Here is a 27,264-nt window from a genome sequence, read left to right as displayed (position 1 = left end):
GTGATTTGGCTATTTAATGCTGAACATCCACTTCAAGTATTATTCAAATCGAGTAACGGAACAATTTCATTTCAGAAATGCTTTTGGAAATATTTTTCTATTTGATATGTTAAATTTTGATATCCAATAAGATGTGATGGAGCAGTCACTATGTAACTTAATATTTTCCAATTATTAATCCTTAGCGTAATAGAGCAGTTGCAATCAAGTATGTATCATATTTCTTACCTCAATGAATTGGAACAGGATCAATAGGTGTTTCGAGACCTGTACCCACTTCAGTTTTAGCGCGTAAGCTCCGAAATTAGACTTTCTCCTCTATATTTAGATTAGATTTATAAATATAAACTCTCAAGAACTTCAAACAGTTAACACTGTTTACTTAACTGCTTATTAATTTCTTCAAACCCATTGTTTTCCGATTATGTAATCCTTAGCGTTATGGAGCAGCTGCCTCAAGTATGTATTTATTACCTCAATGAATTTTCTGATCAGGATATTGGGTGTTTCGAGATCTGTATCCACTTCAGTTTTAGCGTGTAAGCTGTTTCTGTAGCAGTTAGCTCCAAAATTTGACTTGCAGCTCCCTATTTAGCGCTGATTTGTAAATATAAACTCTCGAGAATTCCCATACCCATTTACTTGAAGTATTCCATAACTTCTTCAAAATAAATCTACATTCAAATATATTTCGTATTCAATATGAGCTTTAATAGGTATTTTAAAAACCATTTGTTCATACAAACATAAAAATAGAAAAAATCTTACAATATTTACAAAATATTTGCTTCCTTGTTGCTGGCTAAATAGTTAATGTTATGATTTGTGATTTTTTCTTGATGATTTTTTAATATATTTTATGCTTTATTTTGTATGCTGTTTTGTTTAAAATTTTTATATTTTTTGCAATGTTTTTGTTTTTCATTCTCAAAAGATTATTGCGGTGTTGTGGGTGACTGCTTGTGTTCCTGTGTAAGTGTAAGTGTGGGATATGAGATAATATAGGTGTTTATTGTTAGGTCGTGTCGATTTTTTTGCAAATGCTTATAATTAAAATACAAATACCGTACGGCAATGGTAATGGTAAAAAGCGCTACGGAGTAGTACATACATATAAACTGCTTCTTACATCTTCTAATGCGATCATTAAGTTTATAAATAATTAAGATTTAATTAAAATCAGCGCGTAGTAATAATAAAGAGGAAATAGGCATATGGGTAGGATAGGGAAAGGTACGGAAAAGGTGATACTCGTGAAAAGTTTTGCGAATATATGGGTGCTGGCATATGAGTAAAAAATATGCGAGCGATTAATCGAAAATAAGGCCAATAATGAACATAAATGAAAAGCAACATCCATTGCGTCGTAAGCGATTATTATTAAAAGGTCACAAATCGTATGGCCATGCCGTAGCAAGAACTTTAAACAAAAAATCTAGCTTGCTTAGAGGGGAGTTGAGGACGTGCGTAATATGGAGTCGCGAGAAACCCTTCCCCCCTCCCACACACACACACAGGCGAAGTATCCTGTTCAACTATATCGACTGGTTACAATTACATATGTACATACATGAAAGCTAATCAGACGCGAACTAAATATATGTACCTAAGTAGAAAATGTAGAATTTTTGAACTTAAACCGCATATTCTCGCACGAGTTTACTTCTACGCGATTTTAAAGCGACCAAGTTTTTATATTCGCGCTGGCAGTGGACAATAATAAATTAAATAAAAAAGGAATAATTGTAGAAAAATGCAGGCAAGCAACTAAACGCTTATAGAAAAATACTTTTTTTGATAGTACATATAATTAAAATGCATGAATCGAAAGCGCGAGGATTAAAGCAAGAAGTCGTTTGCACGAGTGTACTGGTTATAGAAATTGGTAGGAGTTTGCTGTAAGCTAAGTAAATCACGGTAAGTTGTCACGCATGAATCTTTCATTGCTGTTTCTATTTCTATTTTTAAGAATGCACCAGAAACCTTGTGCGTGTGTATGGGTTTTCCGCTTTTCGGGTGCCATTGCGAAAAAGTGCGTTTACATTATTCATATGTATGAGTACACCTAACACAGAATTGGGCAAAGGGGACGGTGCGGCATCGCTGATATTTTATAATCTACATGGTATTATAAGCGGCTGCATTGAAGCTTTGTTTTGGTAGCGTTAGCCTACTTAGTGGATGAGTACGGCCGTGCTGCTGCAAGCGACGTTGTTGGTGGTGCGGTTGTTGTGCATTGTCTGCCACTGACGACTGAGTGGTGTTTCCATGTGATGCCAGTGTGGATTTAGCTGGAGCAGGTGGTGGCCTGCTCTCGTTATATTCATGCGATAAACGCCCGCTAGCGGCGGAGTTTCTGCCAACACACATTAGTGTGGTTTTGTGCGACGCATGACCACCACTTTCATAATAAGAATGGCGCCGCGGCTTACTGCGGCTCGTAGTCATAGCAACAGGCACAACCGTTGTTGGTACTGAAGACGAAGAGGATGTTGAAGCGGATGACGACGACGTATATGAAGATATCGGGACAGTGCCAATGGGACTGTCACTCTTGGTTGCGAACGTGACCGAAGTAGGCGTTTGGTATTTATGCACCAGAACCTTGACGTTGCGGTCAACATACGGCTCACACATACTCGATGAAGAAGAGGTGGACGACGACGACGTAGACGATGTAGATGAAGCTGTCGTTGATGAAGTCGAAGCAGGTGTGGATATAATCTGCGGTGCATTGGTAATGGTTGCGACAGTGGAGGCTGAGTGTGAAATTGTGTGAAATATTTCAGCAGGTATTTCATCTTCGCACAGATTCGTTGCAGTCAAACTTTGTGTTGCAGAGCTTATTGCTAAAATGGGTGTAGCCAAAGTAACGCCGTGTAGATTCTGTTGATGAAGATGATGTGGATCTACATGTTGTGCTACTGGCGAAGAAGGCAGTGAATAATGACCTTTCTTCGTAGGCATAGTCGCAGTTTGAATTTGTAAAACATTACCACTACTGCTTGCAGTTGCACTTCCACTGCTCCCTGCTTTGGCCTCAAAATTCTTTTTGAGTATTTGTACACTGCCGGATATGCGTTGGTCGGCATTGCTATCGCTGCCCACATTGCCGCGCAGCACCACTGACTCCTCATCTTCTACGTCTACGCCACCAACCATGGCTGTTGCTGCCTCAGCTTCTGGTAGCATATTTTTGTTCTCAATATCTGAAATTGTATATGACTCTGGAGCTGAGGAAGCGGAAAAAAATTCATTGTGCAACGGACGGCTGCCATCGCTGTGACGCATAGCCATGTGGCACGTCAATATGTCGGCGTTATTGCCGCCGACTGCACTGGTGGCAGCACCAGGCACAATTTCTACACTGTTGCAGCGGTAGGGGGAACACCGGATGCGCGTCGTACTAGCTGCTGAAGCACTTCGAAACAGATTTGTTGTGCCTTTAGAGCTGCGTTTTCCGCTGCTGGCGACTGTGGTTTCATCAGTCAAACGTTCGCCATTTTCTGAACACAGTTTCTTCAAAGTATGGCTGCTGATAGCGCTACCACATTGTTCCAATTTCTGCTTCGTGCGCTTCACCGTACCCACATGGTGTCGATGTTGATACTGCGGTAAGCCGGAGGCGCTCTGATAGATGGGAGTGACAGTCTTGTTGCTCTTATTGATGTTAAGTTCATGTATTTGACCCTCGAGTATGGCTTCGCCGCCATATTGGCAGGAGTTGCGATTGCTGTCGTACGCTGCCCAGGAACTGTTTCGTACTGGTGCAGCAGACCGCGTGTCTCCTGAACCCCATGACGCGTGTCGTGAGGGCAAATCTCGGTGTCGGTGCGTCCGTGTTACCACATGTTCCTCAAATGCGGTTGTCGTCGAAGACGCGGCACTCGATGAGATCGAATCAATACTGCTGTTGGAGCCCAATTTGCTGTTGCCGCTGCTGCTAGCACACGTACCTGCGCCCAGCACACTGAGACGATCTAAAACTATACCACCGCTCCTGCTGGTACCACCCAAGTCGCTTGCACTGCTGCTAGCGGCAGTCCATGAATGAGTTTTGCGACTGTGACGTCTTGCGCCCGTAGCGAATTGCTGCTCCTCTTTACGTTCAGACGACGACGCGTCCATTGGCTCACTGCTAATATCATTGGCGACATTGTGATTGGATACACCTTCACCTCCACCACCATCGGCTGGCACTACAGTTTTCAAGTTGGAAGTCTGAGTAATTAGTTTGGCCGATGATGTCCACACGGGACTGTGCTCACTTTGTAACGTACCGTCACCGCCGTAGCAAGGCAACATTTCCACACGCGTAGCTGTTGTGCCCGTGTCGTGTGACACTGAGCGACCAAATTGCAAGTTAAGCGATCTGCGATCGTCTGCCGTCTTGCGCGTATTTGTGTGTGTTTCTAGATCCTGTACACGTGTACGTACGGATGCAATCTGTTGCTTTTGCTTTTTTTGCTGTGGCTTTTGCTGTGCAGTGGATGCTGGTGGTGGCGGCGGCGGTGGGGGTGGCGGCTGAACGTTCTTTTGTATGTGCCGCACCTGATTTTGTGTAACACTATAGTTCTCACCATTGCTTCCGGGGAAGCGCATATTTTTCGGCTCCTCTGCTACGCTTCTTTCGGGAGTAAGGTTTTCTAGAGATTGGCTCTGTTGTTTCACTACGACTGTCATATGTGGCACGTGTGGCACCGCCTGCGGTGATGTGCTACTGGACCGACGTACCAAGCGACGTTGCTTGGCTTCGTTAGCTCCGCCACTGTTATTGCCAGTTGGCGCCTTAGAACGTCCGACGCCTTTACCACTTATAATGCTACCATCGGTACATGCCACCGCGTTATCACCACATCGCACGTCTTCATGGCCTCCGGTTGATTTCGATTTAGACTGGTTGAGAGCCTGAATGAGTGGTGTTGGCTCACTGCCCGGCAACAGACGCGCGTCCTTTGTGCTCTTCAAATTCGTTTCACTTTTACTGCGCTGCAGTTTTTCCTTATTTTTCATTGCGTCCAACATGCCGCGGTAAGTCTCCAATTGATTGAGGAAATTCTTATTGGGCTTTATGCAACTTCGGCGTTCTTTAACGTGTTGAAGCGCATACTTGAACTCCCAATTATATGCTTTCATCGCATAGGCAATTACCACCGACGCCGATCGGCTGACGCCCATTTTACAGTGAACGAGTACTTTGGAACCCTCCGATTTGGCGCGCGTTATGTAACGAAACGTGTTGTCCCAATGCTTCAATAGATTCGTTTTTTCATCATCATAAACTCGCACATTAAAGTAATCAAAGACACCCGGGAAGAAATTGTCGATCTCTCGTGTAACATTAAGAATATGGCGTATTCTAAGGGAAGATAAATAACATGAATATCTGATGCGCACAAAAACGAAACCGTTTATAATATACCCATTCTTCTGCAGTTCCTCCAAATTACTAGCATTCCATTCTGAACCAAGATACACGTGATCGAATATTTCGGTTGGCGCATCCATTTGGCCTAGTATTGTCAACATTTCAGCGTCGATAAACGACTTGAACTCGCCTAGGTCCATATCCAGAAGTTCTTCAAGCCGTCCACGTATGTATTTGGAAGTCACTTCATCTAAATCTACTGACATCATTATTTCCTTCAATTTCATTTTGATAACGCTCTCCGTTTCCTCCTTTGCGGTAGGTCTATATTTAATTAAACCCATGGTGAACAAAAATATAAATAATTGAGGTGAATGCACACGTACTTGTTTCTTATGGCATCTGGTGATGGAGGACGTCGACTTTCTAGTGAATCCATTGCATTCCACTCATTTAGGCAAGACTGTTCCGATGCGATGTGACTATCGTAATAAGAGGCCCATTCGTGCGAAGGACCGCGCGGATAAAAATTATTCTCACGAGCCTTTTGCGATACTTTATGTAGTGTTTGTAATGCAGACCTAAAAACAAATGAAACTGAACTTTTTGTCCGTTATGAATACTTTGTAATGGTCAACCTACCACATGGCTTGCACAGAGACTGGCTTAAAAATATGTGTTTTACCGTATACCGAAACGCTAAAACCACTAGCAAGTAAGAAGAAAATATTCAGTTAATAATATATTATATTACAAAGTATTTAGTAAATTTACCCATCGCCATCAAGATGTATTGTCGTATCAGCAAGTATTGGCAAAACCAGTCCAATAGTGGTGCGCTCATTGCAGTCAATGCCCAGCAGACAGGATTCTTCGACGCCATCCTCCAACGCTTTGCTATCGCCTGAGGCACTGATTTTCTCAGTGTCACTTTTAGTAGTATGTTGTTGAGTCGCTTTTGCCGGTAGGGATATGGTAGATAAACGCTTCTCTTGAGCATCCGTAGACTCTTCGCCGCCACTGCTTGACTCAGTTTGTGACTGCTGTTGTTGTGGCGTTCGCTGAATACTATCAGATGATGATTGACGCATAGTTATGGTATTTGCCGATGCTATAGCGTTACTTGCCTTAGTCGAATTGTGTCGCATTATTTTATTTTTTCGATCGGTGGTTGTGGGGCGGTAACAACAACGTGATACAATCACTAAATACCTTGTGCGATTCGGTCGTTGAGACTCCAATTTAACAGCCTGATTTATAAGAAACATATATTTAAGAGTTGCATAAATATTTAGTTACAATAACTGGTTTCTAGATAGTTACCATCTTCAAGGTTTCCTCGGGGTAAAGTAGATCAATCATCGATTGCAAATGTTGTTGTATGTCAGAATTATTACTTTGTGTGCTATTCGTTGATTTTGCCGAGTCTGTGCTTGGTCGACGTTCGTTCGTTTTTATTGGAACATCTTTGAGTGTAAGACCCAATGCAGTGGCTTTTCCTGCAAAAAAGCATTCGCTGCAAAGTTGATAGGTAAGAATTTGTTGATATATATAAAATTTGAAGAAATTAACTCATTACCTTTTCTCTGATCGGTTGCCATCGTCGTCTTCAGCCTCCCCTTCCTGGGAAAATGAGATCTGGTTAATCACTAGTTTACTTTTGAGCAGAGGGCTAACATAAACTAATAATATGAATATGTATGTACATGTATAATAATGCTGCCTGCATCCCCAGATGACATTGATTCTACTTTACCGGATTTGCCCGGATTTATATTCGCCACATACCTTAAATGCAAATGAATCACAAAATGTGGGTTTGTCCCCGATAAAAACATCGACATTTTTTTTATTACTTTTTTTTTAATTAAAAAAGTAGTATTGTCCCAGAAAACACAAGAGCGAATTCAAGCACCCTATGGACTCATTTAAATTTCCTTTAATTTGCCAAATGATTCTTAACTGAGTTGTATCTTCTATGAGCAGATCATCAGATCATCAAGCCACCATAATCAAAATAAATATAGCTAATTGCCAAAACAAGCTCGTCATAGTTCTGACATTTATTTACCATTTCACTATTTATTTTGCCTTTACATTGCAACAAATCTGGTATTTGAGACATCGAACGCACTTCCCGTATATGTGCTAAATACTGAAAGGATGCCATTGAATCGAAGGGAAATCCAACCGGAATTACATGTAGATACCATTCCGCCGTCTCAAATGGATTGGAGCGTTACTACCATTCGGGAGTGCGTAGGTTTGAATCTCCGTGCAAAATGGTAGACATTATTTTCTACTAGCGGTCGCTCTTCGGCAGGCTATGGCAAACCTCCGAGTGTTTTTCTGCCATGAAAAAGCTCCACATAAAAAGCATTTGCTGTTTGGAAAGGGACGCACACTACAAAGAGGAGAAGGAGCTCGGACAAACACCTAACAGAAGTGTACGCGCCAATTATTTATTTATTTTTTATCATCAAACTCTTATAAGTTTTCGGAAGCATAGTGGATACATATAGGTTATATACATAAATGAAAAGTTCTGCTGAGCGTCTCATGAGGGGTGGACAGTTAACATATTTCCCCTTACTTGGGAGAGATAAACGCACAAAATAAAAAAACAATTTTTGTTTCCCAAATGAAGTTGATAACGGGCGTTTTCTTAATCACTTAATCAATACCATTCCCACGACAAATTGTGAGGCAATAAAAAGAATGACTCATAATATACCCCTGCTATAATCAAGACTTAAAACGAAAAGTTTTGATAGCAATCGACGCTTCCATAACAACCAAACAATTGCAACCAAACAAGGAAGCCTATTTTATAAAATGAAAAATAACAAAACAAAAAAAAACTCACATTAACATACTATTTAATTCAACTATTGAATGCATGTATACATATGTATATGTGCACGTACAAACGCAATAAATATTTTATACGAATAAAAACAAAGAGTTCATTCATGGAAATAACCAAAATATTTGCGGCATTGATATTCGCCTATCTGGTATCTGCATACATAATATACGCATACGTACATATGTATACAAATATGTACGTTATATGTATGCATATATGTTGATTAGCATTGATGTCCCCGTCTGCATGTTTTAGAGCAAGGTCAAGAAAATTGTATGATGAAAATTTATTTTTATGGGCGTTATTATGATACATACATATATATGCACATGTGAAAGCCACTAAATACTATCTAATACGTTTTTTTTTTGTACAAAAATAGAGTAGTACTGCGGCGTTCATATTTTATTATTGCCTATCGTCCTCGTGAAGGCATCTTTCTTCATCTGTAGGTCTTTTATCGTGCAACAGAGCAATAACAGTGGCTGACTAATCAACGGTCGACTTCCGGAAGCACTAATATCATTAAAAGTAAACATTACAATCGGTTCCATTGATAAATAATCATGCAAGCCAAAAATAAATATAATCAAGCTTGAGCGCTTTCTGCTCCAAGTACCCTGCACCACACCTAGCACAAAATTGAAAACCATCATAAATTAGTATTAACGATTCGCGCGTATTACTTTAAAATGAAAGCACAGAAATAAAAGCAAAACAAAAGCCAAAATAAAGTATATCCCAAAGCAGAAACACAAATGTTTGGATGGATGATCACGACGTTGAAGGCGACGTCAGCGACTACAGCGGTGGCAACAAATGAAAGAAGTGAATAATTTGGTATTTGCGCAACGCACTTTTCCTTTTTTGCACATTTCAATATGACTATAGCGACGATGAAATGGCAAAGGGGAATATGTGTAAGAAATAAAACAACAGCAAATAAACTAACACATAGTGATCACACTAGTAAAAGCGAGCAACCTATGAACAAGTATCACCATCATCGAAAGTACTTAGAAGTTTCTTCTTTTCGCTTCCATAGTTACTTCTTATTATTATTGTTTTCACATATCCATTACGAATGAATTTTTTAATGGGAGGTGGAATTGCTGTAACCTTTTATCCAGCACACACAAATATTGTTACGTCTCCACCCCTTTACATCTTAGACATTTACAAATAAATTTCAATTATTACACTTCACACATTTTCACATTTGAATACTTTTACGCGCTATATTTTTGTAATAATCATAACTTTGCACTGATTTCTGCTAAAAAGAATGGAAAGGAAAAAAATATTTTCCATCTACCAAAAGTCGCTCCCTTTGTGGGACACACAAACTCACCGAGCCACATTGTGGCGGCGAACCAGTAACACTAGGCGAACGCTGCACGGTCACCAATGCCATGCTCACTTGGCGGAGTTTCCTACGTTTTTCGCCAACAGAATTTTTCATAAATTCATTTTTAAATACTTAATATTACTATTTCTATTTGCACAACGAACGACAATTGCAATAATTACGGCTGACTCCAAATATACAAAAAAATTATCTGTCAGTTTGTCTGTCACTAGTGCAGGGAGTATTGGTAGGTTGGTAATACTTGTTGAAGATATCGAAATAGGAAATATCGTTTTAGGAGCATAGCTTCGCTAAATTTACTCTCAAAAATTGAGGAGCTACATCGATTCGAATTTTTTATAATTGCAAGAAAAATAAAGAGCTCAAAAAATCCACGTTTTTACATCTCCCTCTCTTTCTGGGTAACTTGAACGTTACACTTTAAAGTTTTCATGCGATTTGTTTTTTTTTTTAAAGGTTTCGTACAGACTACATAGAACTAACAGCGTTTGTAAAAATTGTATATACATGTATATATATTTCGTAACAATTTTAAAAAAACTCATTAAGTGATAAATTGAAGTTCATTTTAGAAAGGCTTAAATTAAAAGCCACAGAGCTTGTGATATGGTTAAACTCATTCAATGTTCTAATTATAGGTGCTTTCGAGGCGTTAACAGTTTTATCCCGGTCTAGGAAGAATAAATCATTACGCCGAAGAATTTTTCGAGTTATGTGAAAATAAATGCGCTCTAAGAGTAAATGCGAGTCAACTGGCTCATTATAAATTGAAAAAAAAAAAAAAAACAGTGAAAGTATACATCATCTACTTGGTAAGGATTTTAAGTTTAGTAACGCTCACCTTGTTTTATATGAAGGAATCGGATCAATTAAGTTCAAGGATCTGAGTGCAAAACGAAGAAATTTCTTTTGAATGCGTTCAAGTCTATTGGTGTGGCACTGATGACAAATAAAGTGTACGATGATAAATAAAATGTACGAGTGAAGAAAATAGTGACTTTCCCAATAGTCACACTTTCGAAAATGGAATAACAAGTGTATTCAATTCCTCAATTTAAGACATGCTTAAACTTGCCGGATAATTTAAATAGCAGAACATAATTCTTCTAAATAAATTTTCGCCTTGCAAAGATTCTGCTGCAATTAAATTTTTTTTTCACTCAACATTTTTCTACTCCTTCCGTTTTTTTTTTTTTTCTTTTTTTGTAGAATTTTATTACTAGCAGCTCTTTTAGAAAGGCGAAAATTTTAATTTGCTTTCTTGACGACCGTATCTTAACTAAGTATTATGCTGAAAACAGTGACCGACGTAAACGCAGTCCCCTGTCAGCTGTTACGATCAAACTAATGAGAACCCCATGTAAATGAAAAATTACTTCCTTCCGTATCGTAGTATCGTAGATTTTATTTCACGATTTTTGAAAAACCCCTGTCAGCTGATTGCTCTCTCACCACACAGTGTTGCCAAGCAGTACATTTCAAAATCATTTACAAAATAAACTTAGAAAAATTATAATTTTTGTTAAAATAACTTAAAAACACTTTTGAATAATGTTATTATAGATAAATGGACTACTTGCATTTGGTGGTTTTTGGCTTTGGTTTATTAAACAATGAAAAATTGTAACTGATTGACGCGGATGTGTGAAAAAGTGTGTAAAATATCAATAGCAACATTGTGTAGATATATACAAAGTGTGTAAAATATCAATAGCAACATTGTGTAGATATATACAACCAAACACATACACACACAAACCGAAACCAACCTTTGTAAATATGTAACTACAAGAAGGCAGTTGTTCCCCACGGGATGAGTTTTGCTCAGTTCTGGGGCTGCGGTAAGGGATTACGTACGTCGGTCACTGTTTTCAGCATTAGCTACAATGATTTTGACAAGCAGTTGTGTGCACAACTTAAAAGAAACATTTTTTACGTGTAGCCTAGATGTAATGTGACAACTAATTTTTTTATAAAAAAATAAAACAAATATATTATAATAAACTAAATTTTCTACTCATAAGTAGATTGTATGAATTTTAATATGAAACAACCGATGTAATGCCGAATTGGGCTGTAACGTTACCATTTTCGCCCGTAACTCGGAATTAGTTTTTTTGGAGTTCGCGATATTTTACATATATTTATAACTTTACCGAGCTTGGCCTGAATATCTCTTTTGTATATTCATACTTAATATGTATGTCATTTGACTTATTAAATACTTAATATGTATGTCATTTGACTAATATCTTGCTTAGTTTAGGAATTAGTGGAAATAAAATTAATTTCTCTAGCTGTTTAATGCTAAATTTTAATTCTACTCAAAGTAGGTTATTTATGGGAATGGAATGGAAAATTTAAAATAATATTTTAAACTATTGCTCTAAATATTAAAAAAAAAATCGTACTTCGATAAAATAACACTAGCGCGTTACCTAAATAGAAAATAGGATACTTGCAGAAAAAGTATTTAACAAAAAGACTCTACGCGACCACTTCAATCTTTACTTTTTTTTTACTTGGTGTTCCCAATCAGTTCAATTATTCTTACAAAAAAGTTTAATACGTTTTAAATTGACTCACATCATGGCATCAGTCGAAATCAAAATTATTGTGAATTCAATAATTTAAATTGAAGTAAATACTAACCGACCGGTTTCTTGGAAACAGGCGAATCTATTAAAGGTGGTGTCGGTAAATCAGTTGATTTATTTTCTTTCTTTGGACACGGCCATGTAGCTGAAAAAGACGAATTAATTCTTTGTTTTCTACTTTTCCAATACTTTTCTTTGACAATCAAAAGTACCAACTATTGTTAAATCTATAAAATTCACTCGGAAGTGAATTAAAGTATATTCACATATGCAGTAATTAGCAATAAATCCACAAAATTAATCCACCCATTCACATATGGCAGATTAGCTCCAAAATTGACAATCAGCTGTCAATACTGCTTTGAAAGGGTTTTCTTCATAGAAATTACTTTGATGGAATATTTTGGAGTTTTTGGCTTGTTTAATTATTATTAACGATAAGATAAGACAAGACAAAGAGAAGGAATAGCTGATTTAATTGCGCAATTGGCTAATAGTAATAAACAGTTGGAGGAAATCCGTAAATGACGTTTACTGAGGTTTCAAAAAATGATGGCAGCAATATGCATTTATATTACATTTTGTAATAAGTAATAAGAGGATATACGTTTATGGACACAGGCTTTTTTCTGTTATATGAATGCATAGTTAGTAATAATTAACAAACATTTTATTAGAATTATGTCTACAAACCTGTTTTCTGTGCCGGCATATATTTTATTTAGTTTTTACCATGACGTGTTTCTTTACACGTGTAAAAATAATGATCTATTACACAGAATACACAGGGTTGCATGACAAAAAGTATGGTTATTATCTAGGATTAATCTAATCTCAGATTTCGGGAGAGAAATATTGTATACTATTCACTAGACAGGGCTAGTTTACTGGGGCGGCAGCCCTTGGTCGGGAAAAACCCGAGTCATTCCGGTAACGTAGCACCGGCTGCCATGGGAATGAGAAATTTTGTATTGGTATAGCTTTTTAATTACGGATTGGGAGTTAAGCACAAAGATGTAGATAATCTACTTATATATGAACGAATTATTACACAGCCTGCCTGATAATATTGGGTTCAACTTTTTTCTTGCTGTTGTATTTTCCAATTTTACCATAAATACAAGCGTTTTGATTTAACTTCAACATGAGTGCTAGAAAATCCAAACATTTTAATTTTTCATCAAATAAGCGTCAAACAGTTTGTCAAACACGAAAATACCCCATACACTACGCAAATAGTTTGTTCAAACCGGAATTGTTGCATAGTATGGCAGGCCGATTGTTTGGTGTATTTCGCGCTTTAGAGTAATCTTACTTATCCAGCAACTCCTCTTCGCTACTTAGTTGTACATGCTCCGCACCAGCAGGTGTCGCCTGGGCATTCCTCTTTTTTCTTTCACATATTTTCGTAAATATTGAATTATTTCGGCCGCAGTGGGACGATACTAAAATAAAAATTTAGTTTATCTTTGATACATTAAATAATATTTTAGAGCAGTTAAAACAGTAAGTATTAGTTGGTAATTTTTAGTTTCATTGGAAGAACGAACATATCAATCTTTTAAACATCAATACTGCTGATGCAATTTTATTTGTTTATTTTGCGAGTGTCAAATTGTACTTATTAAACATACATACTTTTAGTTTTTATTTTCTTTTCTAAGGATTACATAAAAATACATAATGTCGACACTAATTGAAGACGAACAAATGAACAATCAGCGACTTTTGCCACGGATAGCCTTAATAGCTTGTGGGTCCTTCAGTCCGCCGACACCAATGCATTTTCGCATGTTCGGTAAGATCGCCAAGTTGTGAAATTCAATAAAATAATAGCAGAGTACAGTATATATACGTATATTATTGATTTATCAATAATTGCGTTTTGTAGAAATTGCGCGTGATTATTTCACTACCCAACGTACACATCATGTGGTTGGCGGCATCGTATCTCCCACTCATGATTCGTATCAGAAAAAAGGACTTGTTCCGGGCACACATCGATTTGCTATGCTGAAGTTGGCGTTACAATCATCAACATGGATAAGGGTAAAAATATTATTTTGAAAAATACTACGGTACGTCTACAGTTGTTTGTTTATTTTATAAGGCATCAAACTGGGAAATTGAACAATCGGAGTGGTCGCGCACGCTCTCCGTTTTGCAGTATCATCAAAACTATATGAATAACTATGTCAACTCACCGCCAGATAATGAAATTAATGGTGCATTACCTGGTTGGTTGCCGCCGAATTTACGTGAGCGGCAGGACGGTGTGCAACTGAAACTGTTGTGCGGTGCGGACTTGTTGGAATCGTTTGCAGTGCCAGGGCTGTGGGCAGATAAAGATGTAAATAAATTATATAAACTGCATAGAATTAAACAAAATCGATGTAAAGTCTTAAATATAAACTCTATTTCTAGATTGAAGACATTGTGGGCAATCATGGTCTTGTGGTGATCACACGCTATGGCGCTAATCCCGAAAAATTCATTTTCGAATCAGATTTGTTGACCAAATATCAAGTAAATCTTAACCAATTGCATGCTTTTATTTTTTCTGAATATTTGCTATTTATTTGTCCTTTAAAGAAAAATATAACATTGATCACGAATTGGGTGCCGAACGAAGTCAGTTCTACAATGATACGCCGCCTTATATCACGCGGACAGTCTGTAAAATATTTGCTCGATGATAGGATTATCGATTACATTCAAATGCAAGGGCTATTCAACTGTAAAACGTAAGATATGAGTACTATGATTTACTAAGCGTTAAGTGCATGGCGTTGTAGTTAAGTATTTACGAATTTAAGAAGTGGCTGCAGTAAACGTACGCAATTAATTAATTTAATCGATGCAAACCAACAATGTGTAAAATTTTTCAAGCTTTATGTGTTAACCAAAATTTGATGGCTAACTCGTAATTCGTTAATGGCTTGATATTTTAAATATTAAGCAATTAAGGGGTTTGGGGTAATCAGAGGCCCGAAAAAATGATGATTTTCAAAAATTTTTTGCAAGTCAATTACTTTATTTTACAAAAATAAAAACATACCATTAATACAACATGCTTCCACTTGACTTTAGTAAAATTTCAAAAAAAAAAAATAATTGCAAAAGTGATCGCTCTTTGTGTGGAGCCCATTTCTTCAAAAGTCACTTGCGGTGAACATCAAAAGTCCTTGGAGATTCAACTAAAATCACTTGGACAAAAGAAATTAGTTTTATTACTAGATAATCTGGTGCCTGATTGAACCTTCTTTTTCAAATTTAACAATAAGGCGGCCTCAAGAAATATTTTTTCTGATTTTCGAGAAAAAAAACCGACAATTAATTATTTAAAAAAATCGAAATATTTGAAAAAAAAGTTTCGATCAGGCACGAGTTTTTTATGTTTTTCAAAAGCAGTATAAATTTTATTAAAATCTACCAAGCGGTTTTTAAGTTACAGTGATCACCAGTTCAAAAAACATACAATAGTTTTGAGAAAAACGCATTTCAAGTTTTGCTATCGATTTATGTAGCGCCCTTTGTTAATTGCTGAATAACTCGAAAAGTATTTGTCGGATTCGCTTCAAATTTCCACACAATATTTTTAAGATATAATACTTTAAGAAAATGCAAAAAAAAAAAATTATGTTTTGAGAATTCTGACTACCCTAACCCCTTAATTTGATTTATTATCTTAGTCAATTGCGTACGGTACTGGAAACCATAAATCACTTACTTTATTTGCAATATCCTTAAGGTAATTAAAGAAATTTTTCGCATGAGCCTCGTGGATACGTACAGTGATTTTATCATAATTTTCCATCACGAAAAACTCTACATTAGCGAAAAATATCACAAAGAACTGTTTAGGTTTTGATAAAATAGAAAAATTGTATAGTATTTTGATGTAATTTTGTAAAATATTTCAAAACTATCTTAATTTTCGCGAATAAGCCCGTTAAGCTTTAAAATCATTGCATCAAAACATATTAACAAAAAAATAGTTCCAAATTTATAAATAATTTGAGCTAATTTTAAACGGTAATAATCACTCATTACATTCAATTCTGTCTACTTACCTTTTCTTGCGCTAACTGAGCTTTAGGTGACCTAGCACAGCCACAAATAGTGGTCACACTTATAAAAGTCACAGTTCTAAACATTATTGTATGCGCGTAAAATCAGCAGGGCCAACACAGCAACACGTGAAAATTGAATGGAAACTTTTCATGGAGTGTGAGTTGCAATTATTTAAGATAATGTTCCACATTCTTTAAATTATATGTACTAATATCCGTATAAACGTACTAATTTAAATGCATGGTAATGATAAATCGTTAGCATTTATAAAATCATTGTGCGCCTCCATATATCTGCATGCAAAACTAATGTTTCGTTTATTATATATTATAAAATATGTACTTAATATTTAAAATTTGCAATGAGGTAGTGGTAATCAGTTTTTAGGTACTACTTTATAAAGTGATATTAGGTGAAGTAAAAAGTTCTGAGTGTTTACCCCTAGATGCCCTAAGTGAGCTACATATCATGATGTATTCGCTGGATGGGATCACACTATACAATATTTTATAGGTGACACTACCCTTCACTCAAAGTTCTTTCACAGTTTTGTGTTTGGTGAAACCAGCTGCGTGTTACAACGTTCCAAAATAAAAGGAAACAAGTAAGAAAGTGCTAAACTCGGTGCGAACCGAACTATGTACATATATATGCATGATGGAAAGAATAATGAGATGGCGCCTATCGTGGTCCCGTTACTTTGCTCTCAGCGAATTTGACAATGAGTTACGTGATTTTAGCTGCAGTATGGCCAGATTACCATATTCGAAACTTGATTTAGCATTTTTTTTTTGTTATTTAGTCTCGGAGTTTTAGTTCTTTCGTCATGACAGTTTTCTAGCCTGTTCTAATTAAAATGTAATGTTTATAATTTTGTAAAATATAAATTTTTTAATAATTATTTAAATAATTCACTCAGTTTTATTTAGCTTTCCTTTTTTTTAACATCTGGTGGCATAGTCCGCGATTGCAGGTGTTGTTGTGGTTCTTCTGCTTTCGGCAGTCAAATCTCTCTCTCGCTACTGCCTGTTGCCTAGCTTTGGATATAAAAACGCACTAAAATGCCCATTTAAAGAAAATAAAACACCACATTTTTATTGAATCACTTAAAGAACTTTGTTTGCGTGACAAATTGCCCTTAGAATGTGCGTTTTTTTAAATATGTTCTATGCTTATGTACAATTTAATTTATGGGTTTTTTTTGCTAAGCAAACCTCTTTTGTTAAGGGAACGACTTATTTGCTATATTTGAGGTTATGTAATTAGATAAGGTACTCTTTTTGTAAAAATGTCAGTATGGTTTCTTTAGTATTTTCTGGTATTTTGTGGCTTATTTTTACAATGAATACACCTCTTGATGCCCTATGTCCCACTAAGGATTGATGGCCGGAGGAAACGATTACACCTCTATGGTTTTAATCCGCATTTAGTAAATTCAAACGCCTTTTAAAATGTGTAAAAAGGTTTTCAATCTTAAGAAGAGTTGAGAGAGGGACATTTAATATTCTTGCATAACCTTAAAAGGAGCAAAAAATTAAATTCACACCTTCAAAATATCAAATTTTATAAGAACCAACTAATTTTCATTAGCACTACAATCTTCTCAGAGTGGCCTTTTTTAACAATCCTTTGTAAATAATACAGTTTTTTTTTACTTAAAGTTTCCGTAGCTTTAAATTAAAAAAAAAGAAACAAACACGAAACTTCAAAATTTTCGCTTTCGGTATAAAAAAGCACTAAATTTATTGCGAAGAACAAATGGTTGGCAATACTGAATAACTCTGAAAAACGTGACGTCACGCACTCTCTGATGGGCGCAATCTTCTTTCTATCATTCTTAGTATATATGTATACGCCCGCCCATTTTAATAAGACCTAATTGGGACTCAATATTACGGACGGACGGAAATTTAGTCTTAATATGAATAAGTGGACTGGGATTTATCCGATTATCATAGCATTAGTTTGGAGAAAGAGAAATACATTATTTTTTGCGTAGATGGCTGTAGTGATTGATATCTCGTAAAGTATCGATCAAACAATTTAAAGTTAATGCTCGTTGGCAAGGTGACATTTGGCACTAAAAAATTCTTTTGCTATTTTTTTTGTTTGCTTCATTCAGTTGTGAGTTACAGAGTGTCAACAAAGCGAAAATTCAGTACATTTTACAGCTTTTCTTTGATAAAGACGAAAATGCAAGACAGGCTGCTGAATGAGTGAATTGTGAATGGTGTTTATGGTGCCAATATTCTAATAGTTAATTACGTGCAATTTTGGTTTCGTCGATTCCGTTCAGACATTTTTGATGTTAAGGGGTTACATACGTCCAGCAGCGCCAAAAGCGTTAAAAGAAAAACTTTTTTTAGAAGGGATAACAGTAGAAATAAATATAAAACATATTTGTACATTGTTTATTAGTATTTAAATTTGATAAAAAAAAATATTTTACTTTTTCTTTACAAAAATTAGTATATAAAAAATCACGTGACCCAAAGTAACACCTTAATTATGTTAAAAAATTTTTTTTTTAATAAAAATATCAGAAATCCGGCTCGACAGACTATAGAGAAAAACCGCATTAAAAAATGTAAAAAACTGTATGAGTTATCATGCAGACTGTGCCGGAAAAAGGTAGTTTCGAGAAAAATGAGTTTAAACTTTCAAGTGCATTTTGTAACGGCCAGCTGCAACAAACGAAGGACAGCTACTTATGCGCATCAAACTCTCGTCGGGCACTTACATTTTCTACCATAACTTTGTATATATGGGGAATTTTTACAATCGACTTCCACAAATCGATTTTTTGAAATTCTGGACGTATATAACCCCTTAAAGAAAATGACGACAAAATCACAGATATAATCCAAGTTGACCGGCATGTTAGTAGTCTTAGCATCGCTAAGGAGCTAAAGATCGTCCATAAGACAGACTTAAACTATTTGCGCAAAAATTTTACGCAAAAATAATGAATTTCTTTTTCCCCAAACTAATATTTATGTCACATTTAAATGAGGTGTATACCAAGTGTGCGCAAGTTTTTTTTTAAATCTTTATCGAGATACACGCATTTACCCAAAAGTGGGCGTGGCATCGCCCATTTTACTAAATTTTATTTAGATCCAGGACAGAGCACAACTACAATCACTTCACCAGACAGTTTTTAGACAAGCACTAAACGACATTCCTCGGAAATCTCTTATAACCTTCCTAAACTCACAACCCCCGAATACCGTTATCGGAATCCAACCACCACCCATCGCAGACGAAAAGCAGGGTGGTGTCCTTTCCCCCCTTGCTTTTTAACTTGTATATCTCCAAACTCCCCCAGCCACCAGAGGGAGTCTCCCTGGTCTTCCACGTCGATAATGGCGTGGGGCAATGACATTCATGGCTTGTGCGCCATGGTAAACGACTACCTTGCCTCCCTTTCTCGCTTCTTCACTGCGAGGAACCTACAACTTTTCCCCACCAAGTCCACGCTGACCCTCTTCACCACCTGGACAAAGGAAGTCAAACTGCAACTTAACGTAAAAGCCGACGACACATCAATTCCGACTGTTAATGACCCCAAAAGTTGGGGACTTACCTTCGACAGTTTGCTCTCCTTCTCAGCGCATACAACCGCTATTGCCACTAATGTCCAAAATCGCAACAAGGTCCTCAATTCGCTTGCCGGCAGCACTTGGGACAAAGACAAAGAAATGTTGCTATCGACATTTAAGGTAATAGGCCGGTTGGTTTTAACTATGCTGCGCCTGTCTGGTCGCCTGGAACCAGTGACTCGCAATAGACGAAGCTACAGATTTCAGTTTGCAGTTCCTGTTAGGGTGTTGCCGCAGGTCCCACCCGTGCAGACAATTGCTTGAGCTTGAGCCGCCTATCAGGCACGCCAGGAGGCACTTCCTCCATTACGCGGACGAGATAGAGGACAAAACAGACCGACAAGTACTGGATCGGACAGTGTACATACAGACAATTAACGACATTCATCGGGGGACATTTGCCACCTTCTTAAGCTCCCGCCCCCGAATGCCGTCATCGGAGTCCAACCACCACCCATTGCAGACGAAGAGCTCCAGTTTTCCCGAAAGTCCCGCGTGATACTCAACATATAAGTATGTCTGGCATATGAATGTACTCCACACGATACTAATCAGCTATTCATATGCCCCCTTGAACCCACTTACCTCCCACAATTCGTCAAACCTTTGACCCAATCCATCGAAACAACTTCTTTCCTGGGCATACCGTTAGATGATGACGATCGGTGACTACACCGTACTGGCAGGGCTTGATGAACTGCTACAACAACAACAACGATCGCATGAACAGACGTTTCTCATAATTCTGAGCATTTTTGTATATTTGTGACTATATTTATCTTGATTATCTCGATTCCTTTATGCCGAATCCACACAACCGTTACGCTACCAAAATTATAATAGCTGTGGGTACAGGTGCGCGGGTATATAAACTGTTCGGAATCATTTGCATTAGAATAATTATAACTATAGGCCTCTGCTATTCGCCACTTCTCTGCTCGCTATTTCACTGCTCGGCTTACTTGACCAAAAATTTGCATGTGAAAGCAATAATAAAGTTATTGAGTTAGATTCGGCGCTAGCGAGTATGATTACACCTCATAAAACTAGTAGAACCCGCTATTTTACAAAAAAATGTAATTTTAGGCTAGTTCTATTCTAGCGTTGTCAAGATATGTTTATTTATACCACTTGCTAACGCTTGGCGAAAAGAAGAGGCCTTATATTAATTTTATCGTCGAAATAAAGTGACAAAATTTTGAGACATTTTTACTTTACCTAATATAATAAGCCTTAACAAATGTAGCAGTGTTTATAAAATATAAAATTACTTTTTCGCTTTTTCCATGTTGAATACAACTAATTTTTTTAAACTTTAACATGCCCTTTGAAAACTAAACGAATTATCATAATATTTCTTTGCTTTTGGCACCTTATTGGATTTAGTAAGTATATGATTGGACAAATTCGTTTACCAACATTCCCACAAAAATATAATAACTTATACTTAAATCGAGTTCATACTAACCCCAGCTCATCCGTCAATAATTCGCCGTCTGATGAGGAAGACGACGAAGACGACAAGACGGAAAGGGCTGAACATATGGATGAGAGCGATTATTCCATTAAAAATATTTTGAATAGTTTCAATTTAGATAATCGTAAGCCGCCAAGTTTGAATGTCTTTTGTTGCGGCGACAGTGAGGCCAACGCCGCCGCAAAGAAGTTACTACCGAGTCGCAATGGGCCAGGGCAAGTAGTGCAAGTGATAACGACTGAATCGGGTACCAAAATATCAACGGAGGTGGTGGACTATACAAGTGGCGGAAGTGACGAGGTAAATTTCAAAGAAATATTATATATAAATATTATTAACTTAATTTCATAAAAGATATGAGGGTTGATGAATATCGGAAGCGATTAATGGAAGCTGCTTAACCCCTTCCGGTATGATTTAATAATGAAGAAAAGTACATGAAATAACCATTTTACTTATTTAACTTGTTTCACTTTTTTTATTACATTTAACTTGTTTCACTTTGTAAGTCTTACATATTCTTAATTAATATTCAGTTTTATATATTGCTAAATGACATTAAAAACGGTAAAATTAAGCAAAACTTTAATAAGGTACATATATGGGCCATATAGCGTTTGCTTTTTGAACCACCTATTTTTTTGAGAATGGTAACACAAATGACATGTCAAATGTGTTCATAATTTACTTAAAGGATTGACATTTACGAAATGGGACGCTATACGCTTGAACAAAATTGGGAAATATTGAAAACCTATTTCCAAAGTGGCGAGTCTTCTTCTTCTTTTCGGATTTTCACATCGGTGGCTACGTCAATAAGCAAAATTGTCGAATTTGGGTCTCACAAAATCCACACGTTACTGTAGAGAAGCAAATGCATCCACAAAGAGGAGCCGCGGTTACAGTACAGTACAGAGCTTTTTCATGGCGAGCGTTACCGTGACATGCTCAACGAGTTTTTGTTTCCAAAAATTGAAGAGGATGACATGGACGATATTTGGTTTCAACAGGACGGTGCAACTTGTCACACTGCCAAAGTTACACTTGAACTTTTGGCTACCGTTTTTGAATTCCGATATCAATTGGCCGCCTCGGAGCTGTGATTTAAGCCCGTTGGACTATTTTTTGTGAGGAGCCGTTAAGGACAAATGCTATGCGAACCATCCAGAGACGATTGATGCTTTAAAACACGAAATCGAAGTTGGCATTCATGAAATTGAAGCCCAAACAATCGAAAATGTGCTTAAAAATTGGGTTGATCGAATGGCCTACTGTAAAGCCAGTCGGGCAGTCATTTGAACGATATTATTTTTCATTCATAAATGACAATGTTCAATCTTCAAAATCTTCAAAAAATTTGAAAAAATATTGATTAGTTTTTTTTTTTATAGCCGATTCAAAAAGCAAATTTTACATGGCCCACCCTATGTGTAGTTAATAGTCTTCAAGTGTGTCGTACTTTTAAGACCACTCTGGAAAGTGCCAGTCACTTCTAATTTTATTCTTGTAACACACACGGCATCTCTTAGTAGGCTTTTTTTTATTCTGAGTTGATGGAATGTATTCTGGAAAATGTCCCATCGTTTGGCCCGTAGCCTAGCCGGGGTGTCCCTACATGAAGGACGTCCACGGGTATTATAATCCGGTAGTGTATCTTTGTGGGATTTGTTCTGCTATGCCCAGTCGAAAGCTTCCAATTCCGAATTTGTTGGTGTTATTGATTTTGTTATATAAAACATGTGAATTGTGCAATGTCAAACATGTAGAGAAATATTTTCTTATATTTTTTCATATATTTTCGCATAACCGGAAAACACGCCAACTGTTGATCATTTTTGTCGACGCCTCCCATTCCGTTACTGTACTCAATTACGCAACTTGGTTTTAAAACATTCACACCATCTCAAACTTGACTGGAGAGACTTCGAACTTCTTCTTTTCTCAGTTCTGATTTTGAAGGTTCCTTTGACATTTTTTTCCTGTTTTTTCGTACGGTTCCGACGGCGTTTGTATTGTTTTTCAACAAATTTAAGAACAAATTTGGAGATGAATACCAATTATCCAAATATATAGTGTATACTTTTCCTAATACATGGTTTTTTTTTCGCTGGAGTCGTCGGGTTAGGCCTTCGGTGTTGAGATCTTTGAGAGCTTTCTCATTTTTAATAACATCTGAGACCGTGGGTATGTTGAGGTCGCGATGAATATCTGTATTCCGAACGTACCAAGGCGAGTTGACAATATTTTTCAGCATTTCGTTGGATTATGTTGATATTATTTTGACTAGCGCAGCTCCAAATTTGTGCGCCATAAGACCACACTGGGTTGATAATTTGATTGTATATCATTATTTTGTTATATTTGCAGAGTATTGAATCTCGTCGTTAAGTTAAGTTCGTTTCATTTTATTTGTAAATGCTCCTTCAAACGTAGCTCAGCATCGAGGGTTATACCAAGATAATTTGGCAGTGTTTGCATATAGAATTGGAGCGCCTAGTAGCATTATTGGGTGATGGTTTGCTTTTTTATTAGTAAAATTCACTTGAATTGATTTGTTACTGTTTAATTTGATTCGCCAAGTTTTCGTCCATTTTTCTACTGCGTCTATAGCGATTTGAAATTTAGCTGCTGCTAAAGGGATTTCTGTGTCATCAGCAAAGGTGGGTAGCGATCATAGTGCTTGAAGGTAATGGTATATCTTTCAAAAAAGATATACAGAAGGTAAAGAAAGGGCTCAAGGAAGCTCCCTTGCGACACACCAGCGTTTATTTTCTCTACTTTGGAATGCTCATTGCCTTGTTTTACGCGAAAATAGCGTTCAGTTATATAAGATTTCGTAAAGGCACTGCGATGAAGTGGAAGGCATGAGTTCAATTTATTGATAAGGCCTTAACCTTGCTGAATGCTTGCACCACGTCTAGGAAAACTGCCGAGCATACGTTTTTCTCTTCGAACGATTTTTGTATTTCATCTTTAGTTCTCTACACCTGGTCTATGGTGGCGTGTTTGTAACGAAATCCAAACTGGTGTGAAGGCGGTTTAGAACGAGCTTTTCCAGTAGATTTGAAATTTATGGCAACAAGAAGATTGGACGGTATGAAGAAACAATATGTGGATGCTTTCCCGTTTAGGCAATCAGAATCAGCTCCGCAACTTTTCACGGGCTTGGAACATATCGGAATCGGATTGACGAATTGATTAGATTGGCTAATTTTACTGGGCTTTTTTTGGGAAAGTTGTTTTAGTACTTCTGTTGTGATTATATACAGGTATATGTACATATATCAAATCCAGGTGCCTTTTTGTTTTTTAGTTGCTTGATTTCTCTTTTCAGTTCACTTAGAGTTACGTGTAGGATTAGAGATCATCCCATTGATTCTTTTTCGGTTGAAAGTTGTAGGATAGATGCTTTGTAAATGTTACCGCTTTATCCTTATCACTTCTCGTCTAGGTGTCATATGCATTCTTCACTGGTGAAACGTGACAGACAGTTTGGTGTTTTTAAATATTTTGTGCATTTGCAAAGCGAATAGTCGTTTTTTTTATCAGCTGTTAACTCAGGTATTGGTGCGTACACCCTTTTTTTTTGGGTGTTTGGCCGCGCTACTCCTCTTATTTGTGGTGTGCGTCTTGATGTTGTTCCAAAATGGAGCTACAGTTTCAAGCTGACTCCGAACAGCAAATCATTTTTTAATACACTCGGTGGTTTGCCATTGCTTTCCGAGGGGCGACCGCTATTAGAAAAATGTTTTTCTTAATTTTGGTGTTTCACCGAGACTCGAACCTGCGTTCTCTCCCATTCGGCTACGGCGGCCGCCGTATCGAGGTAAGTATTGATTAATTGGTTGGATATAAATACGGGCCGTTCCTGTAACATAGAACCGACTGTCATGGGAATGATTTAGGTATTTCTCGTCTTAGTTATATCCAGGTAAGCGTGTGTGTTGCCATTTTCGGCGAAGTTCTTTTTTCCTTGCTATGAGTTGGTTTATTTCTTTGGGATGGTTAGATCCGGTTACTTTATTTTTTAAAAAGCGTGTACCACGCCACTTGTTGGATTTCTTGTGTAAACTTGAAAACTTCTAGTTATTCTTCTGTTGCGTGTATTGCCTTGGAGGATTTTTTTAAACAATTTCTAATTTGTGTGTTGATTGTAAAGGATTGACGGTTGGTCTTTTTCGGCAACAGCTTCGCTGATTGTTTGTTATATTGGGGAATGATCTGAGTTGAGATCGGAGCTTTCACTGATTTGAACATAGTTTTGAGATATTTTTTTTATGATGAAAAAGTCGATCCAGTCTGGAGTTTTGCTGACATCTGTTAGTCATGTGATCTTCCATACTTCGATCAAAAAATGTTAATCAGAAAATAATTATTAAATTTCGATTTCATACTTATTTAAACGATAGCCTCATATAAGTTTCGTGTGTGGTGATTTCATTTTACGCTTTTTACACTCATAAATAATATATTTTTCAAAGATAATGTATACCAAATGTTAATGTATTCTGTTTATATTTTCTAGTCTGTTGCTAAAAAAAAAAAAACAGCTCCGGTGAATGTTTAAACTCGGCGATAGAAAGTCGTCCTTGACCCTAGGAAAATTCGTAGAAGTGGTGATGCTATCCAACAAAGGCTGTAACGAGTATATTTTGGACTTTGAGTACTTTCTGGAAATGAATTCAATACTTAAGAAAAACTTACTGTAGTAAAGTAATTTAGACTTGCTTACGCTTATCTGAAATCAATTTTCTGCTATTTGTGTGCGCTGCGATTGTTTTTAATTTATAAACACTGCAAAAATGCAAATTTGCTTAATTCTGTGTATGCATGTATATTAAAATGTTATAATGTTATAAGAGCGATTTAATGCACAAGTTATGTATGTATGTTTATGTGAAGCAATGCGCATAAACAGTTTGTAAGCTATTTTCCTTTTTATTGCAAATCTCTTTAAGCATAAACTAGTTTATTTGCAAAAGCGCACATACACCAGGTGCAATATTCCGAATTTATTTCTTGCTAAACTAACATTCTGCGATACAAACATAAATAATAAATATAAGCATATACAAATTGTAAAATAAAATATTTTGGCATTGGCAAATAAAAAAAAATAATAATAATAAAAAAAATCTTTATTCCTAAAGTCGTTTGTTACGCTTGGGAATTTAGCGCAAAGTGTTGTCTCAATGGGTTCGTTGCTTCGCCGATGTAAGCGGTGAAAAGCGCCAGAATAAACATTTAAACAATTGTTGCTTAATTGCTTTTTAACTATGCGCACAAAAGCGCACTTCTTTCGAGCACATCTCGGCGCACTTTTGGTAGCTTATGAGCGTTAGCGATCCCGCGTTAATGTCAAATCGATTTTTTGCTCCTCTTAAGTTTTGGTCGACTTTACATTCTCGCATTTGTTCCACATGAAATCAATAAATCGTCGAGTGGCAGAGATTTTTCGCATTTGCAAAATACAAACGTATATTAGAAAAAATACAATAAAATCTTAAAAATATAATCCAATTTTTTTAAACCTCTTTTTTTGTGTGAAAAAAAAACGAACGTGGTTTAGTGCCACACTTTTATTTAGCCTTTTCTTTCTCACTTTATAAATAAATTCGCGAAAGTTTTTGAAGGTCGCTTAAAATGTAGAACATTTTAAATTTTCTTTGCCAGCTTTAAAATGTAAAAAAGTAAAATTTTATTATATTTACAATGCGATGCTTATGTGCTCACACATATTTCTCGATTGTCATTGGGTAAAAGTGCAATGACATTGCAAATTTGTTTGGGAAAAGAATAGAGTGTTGAGTTCAGTTAAGTTGGCTTATCAAAGGCTTCAAGTGAGCTACGATTTTTTTGTCACTTATTTATAAATGTTTGTTGGTGTGATTTCGCAAACATTAACCTA

General features: G+C 36.7%; 2 protein-coding genes across 4 annotated transcripts; one reads left to right on the top strand and one right to left on the bottom strand.

Annotated features, from left to right (window-relative positions):
- Positions 1-685: 685 nt before the first annotated feature.
- LOC128855116 (protein phosphatase Slingshot) lies at positions 686-9,801 on the bottom strand. The gene is made up of 8 exons (XM_054089759.1): positions 9,589-9,801; positions 6,948-6,991; positions 6,692-6,884; positions 6,143-6,618; positions 6,011-6,076; positions 5,755-5,949; positions 5,423-5,692; positions 686-5,359 (listed from the first exon to the last, which is right to left on the bottom strand). The coding sequence occupies exons 1-8, from the start codon at positions 9,697-9,699 to the stop codon at positions 2,119-2,121; spliced, it is 4,596 nt and encodes a 1,531-aa protein (XP_053945734.1). The 5' UTR covers positions 9,700-9,801; the 3' UTR covers positions 686-2,118.
- Positions 9,802-13,589: 3,788 nt separating this feature from the next.
- Positions 13,590-26,479, top strand: LOC128855115 (nicotinamide/nicotinic acid mononucleotide adenylyltransferase 3). 3 transcript variants are annotated; one of them, XR_008453692.1, is made up of 8 exons: positions 13,590-13,709; positions 13,848-14,001; positions 14,095-14,252; positions 14,314-14,553; positions 14,628-14,729; positions 14,796-14,947; positions 16,303-16,433; positions 21,464-21,555. XR_008453692.1 is itself a non-coding variant. In XM_054089758.1 (8 exons), exons 2-8 carry the CDS (start codon positions 13,887-13,889, stop codon positions 25,921-25,923), a joined length of 1,002 nt encoding a protein of 333 aa, XP_053945733.1. In that variant the 5' UTR covers positions 13,592-13,709; positions 13,868-13,886; the 3' UTR covers positions 25,924-26,479. The 3 variants fall into 3 exon arrangements, 2 of the variants coding, with proteins under 2 accessions (XP_053945733.1, XP_053945732.1); XM_054089758.1 differs by lacking the exon at positions 16,303-16,433 and adding an exon at positions 25,882-26,479 and having other exon boundaries at positions 13,592-13,709; positions 13,868-14,001; positions 21,464-21,656; XM_054089757.1 differs by lacking the exon at positions 16,303-16,433 and adding an exon at positions 25,882-26,479 and having other exon boundaries at positions 13,593-13,709; positions 21,464-21,656.
- Positions 26,480-27,264: the final 785 nt, after the last annotated feature.

This window comes from Anastrepha ludens, chromosome 2 (genome assembly GCF_028408465.1).
Source record: "Anastrepha ludens isolate Willacy chromosome 2, idAnaLude1.1, whole genome shotgun sequence".
In the NCBI taxonomy this organism is placed as follows: Eukaryota; Metazoa; Arthropoda; class Insecta; order Diptera; family Tephritidae; genus Anastrepha; species Anastrepha ludens.
This window is presented reverse-complemented; position numbering and strand designations above follow the sequence as displayed.

Coding starts and splice junctions, on each gene's coding strand:
- LOC128855115 (XM_054089758.1), top strand. CDS start 13,887: ATGTCGACACTAATTGAAGACGAACAAATGAACAATCAGCGACTTTTG. Junction 14,002..14,094: donor AATGCATTTTCGCATGTTCG/GTAAGATCGCCA, acceptor TGCGTTTTGTAG/AAATTGCGCGTGATTATTTC. Junction 21,657..25,881: donor CAAGTGGCGGAAGTGACGAG/GTAAATTTCAAA, acceptor TATATTTTCTAG/TCTGTTGCTAAAAAAAAAAA.
- LOC128855116 (XM_054089759.1), bottom strand. CDS start 9,699: ATGAAAAATTCTGTTGGCGAAAAACGTAGGAAACTCCGCCAAGTGAGC. Junction 6,992..9,588: donor CGCCGCCACAATGTGGCTCG/GTGAGTTTGTGT, acceptor TCATTTTCCCAG/GAAGGGGAGGCTGAAGACGA. Junction 6,619..6,691: donor CCGAGGAAACCTTGAAGATG/GTAACTATCTAG, acceptor CTTATAAATCAG/GCTGTTAAATTGGAGTCTCA.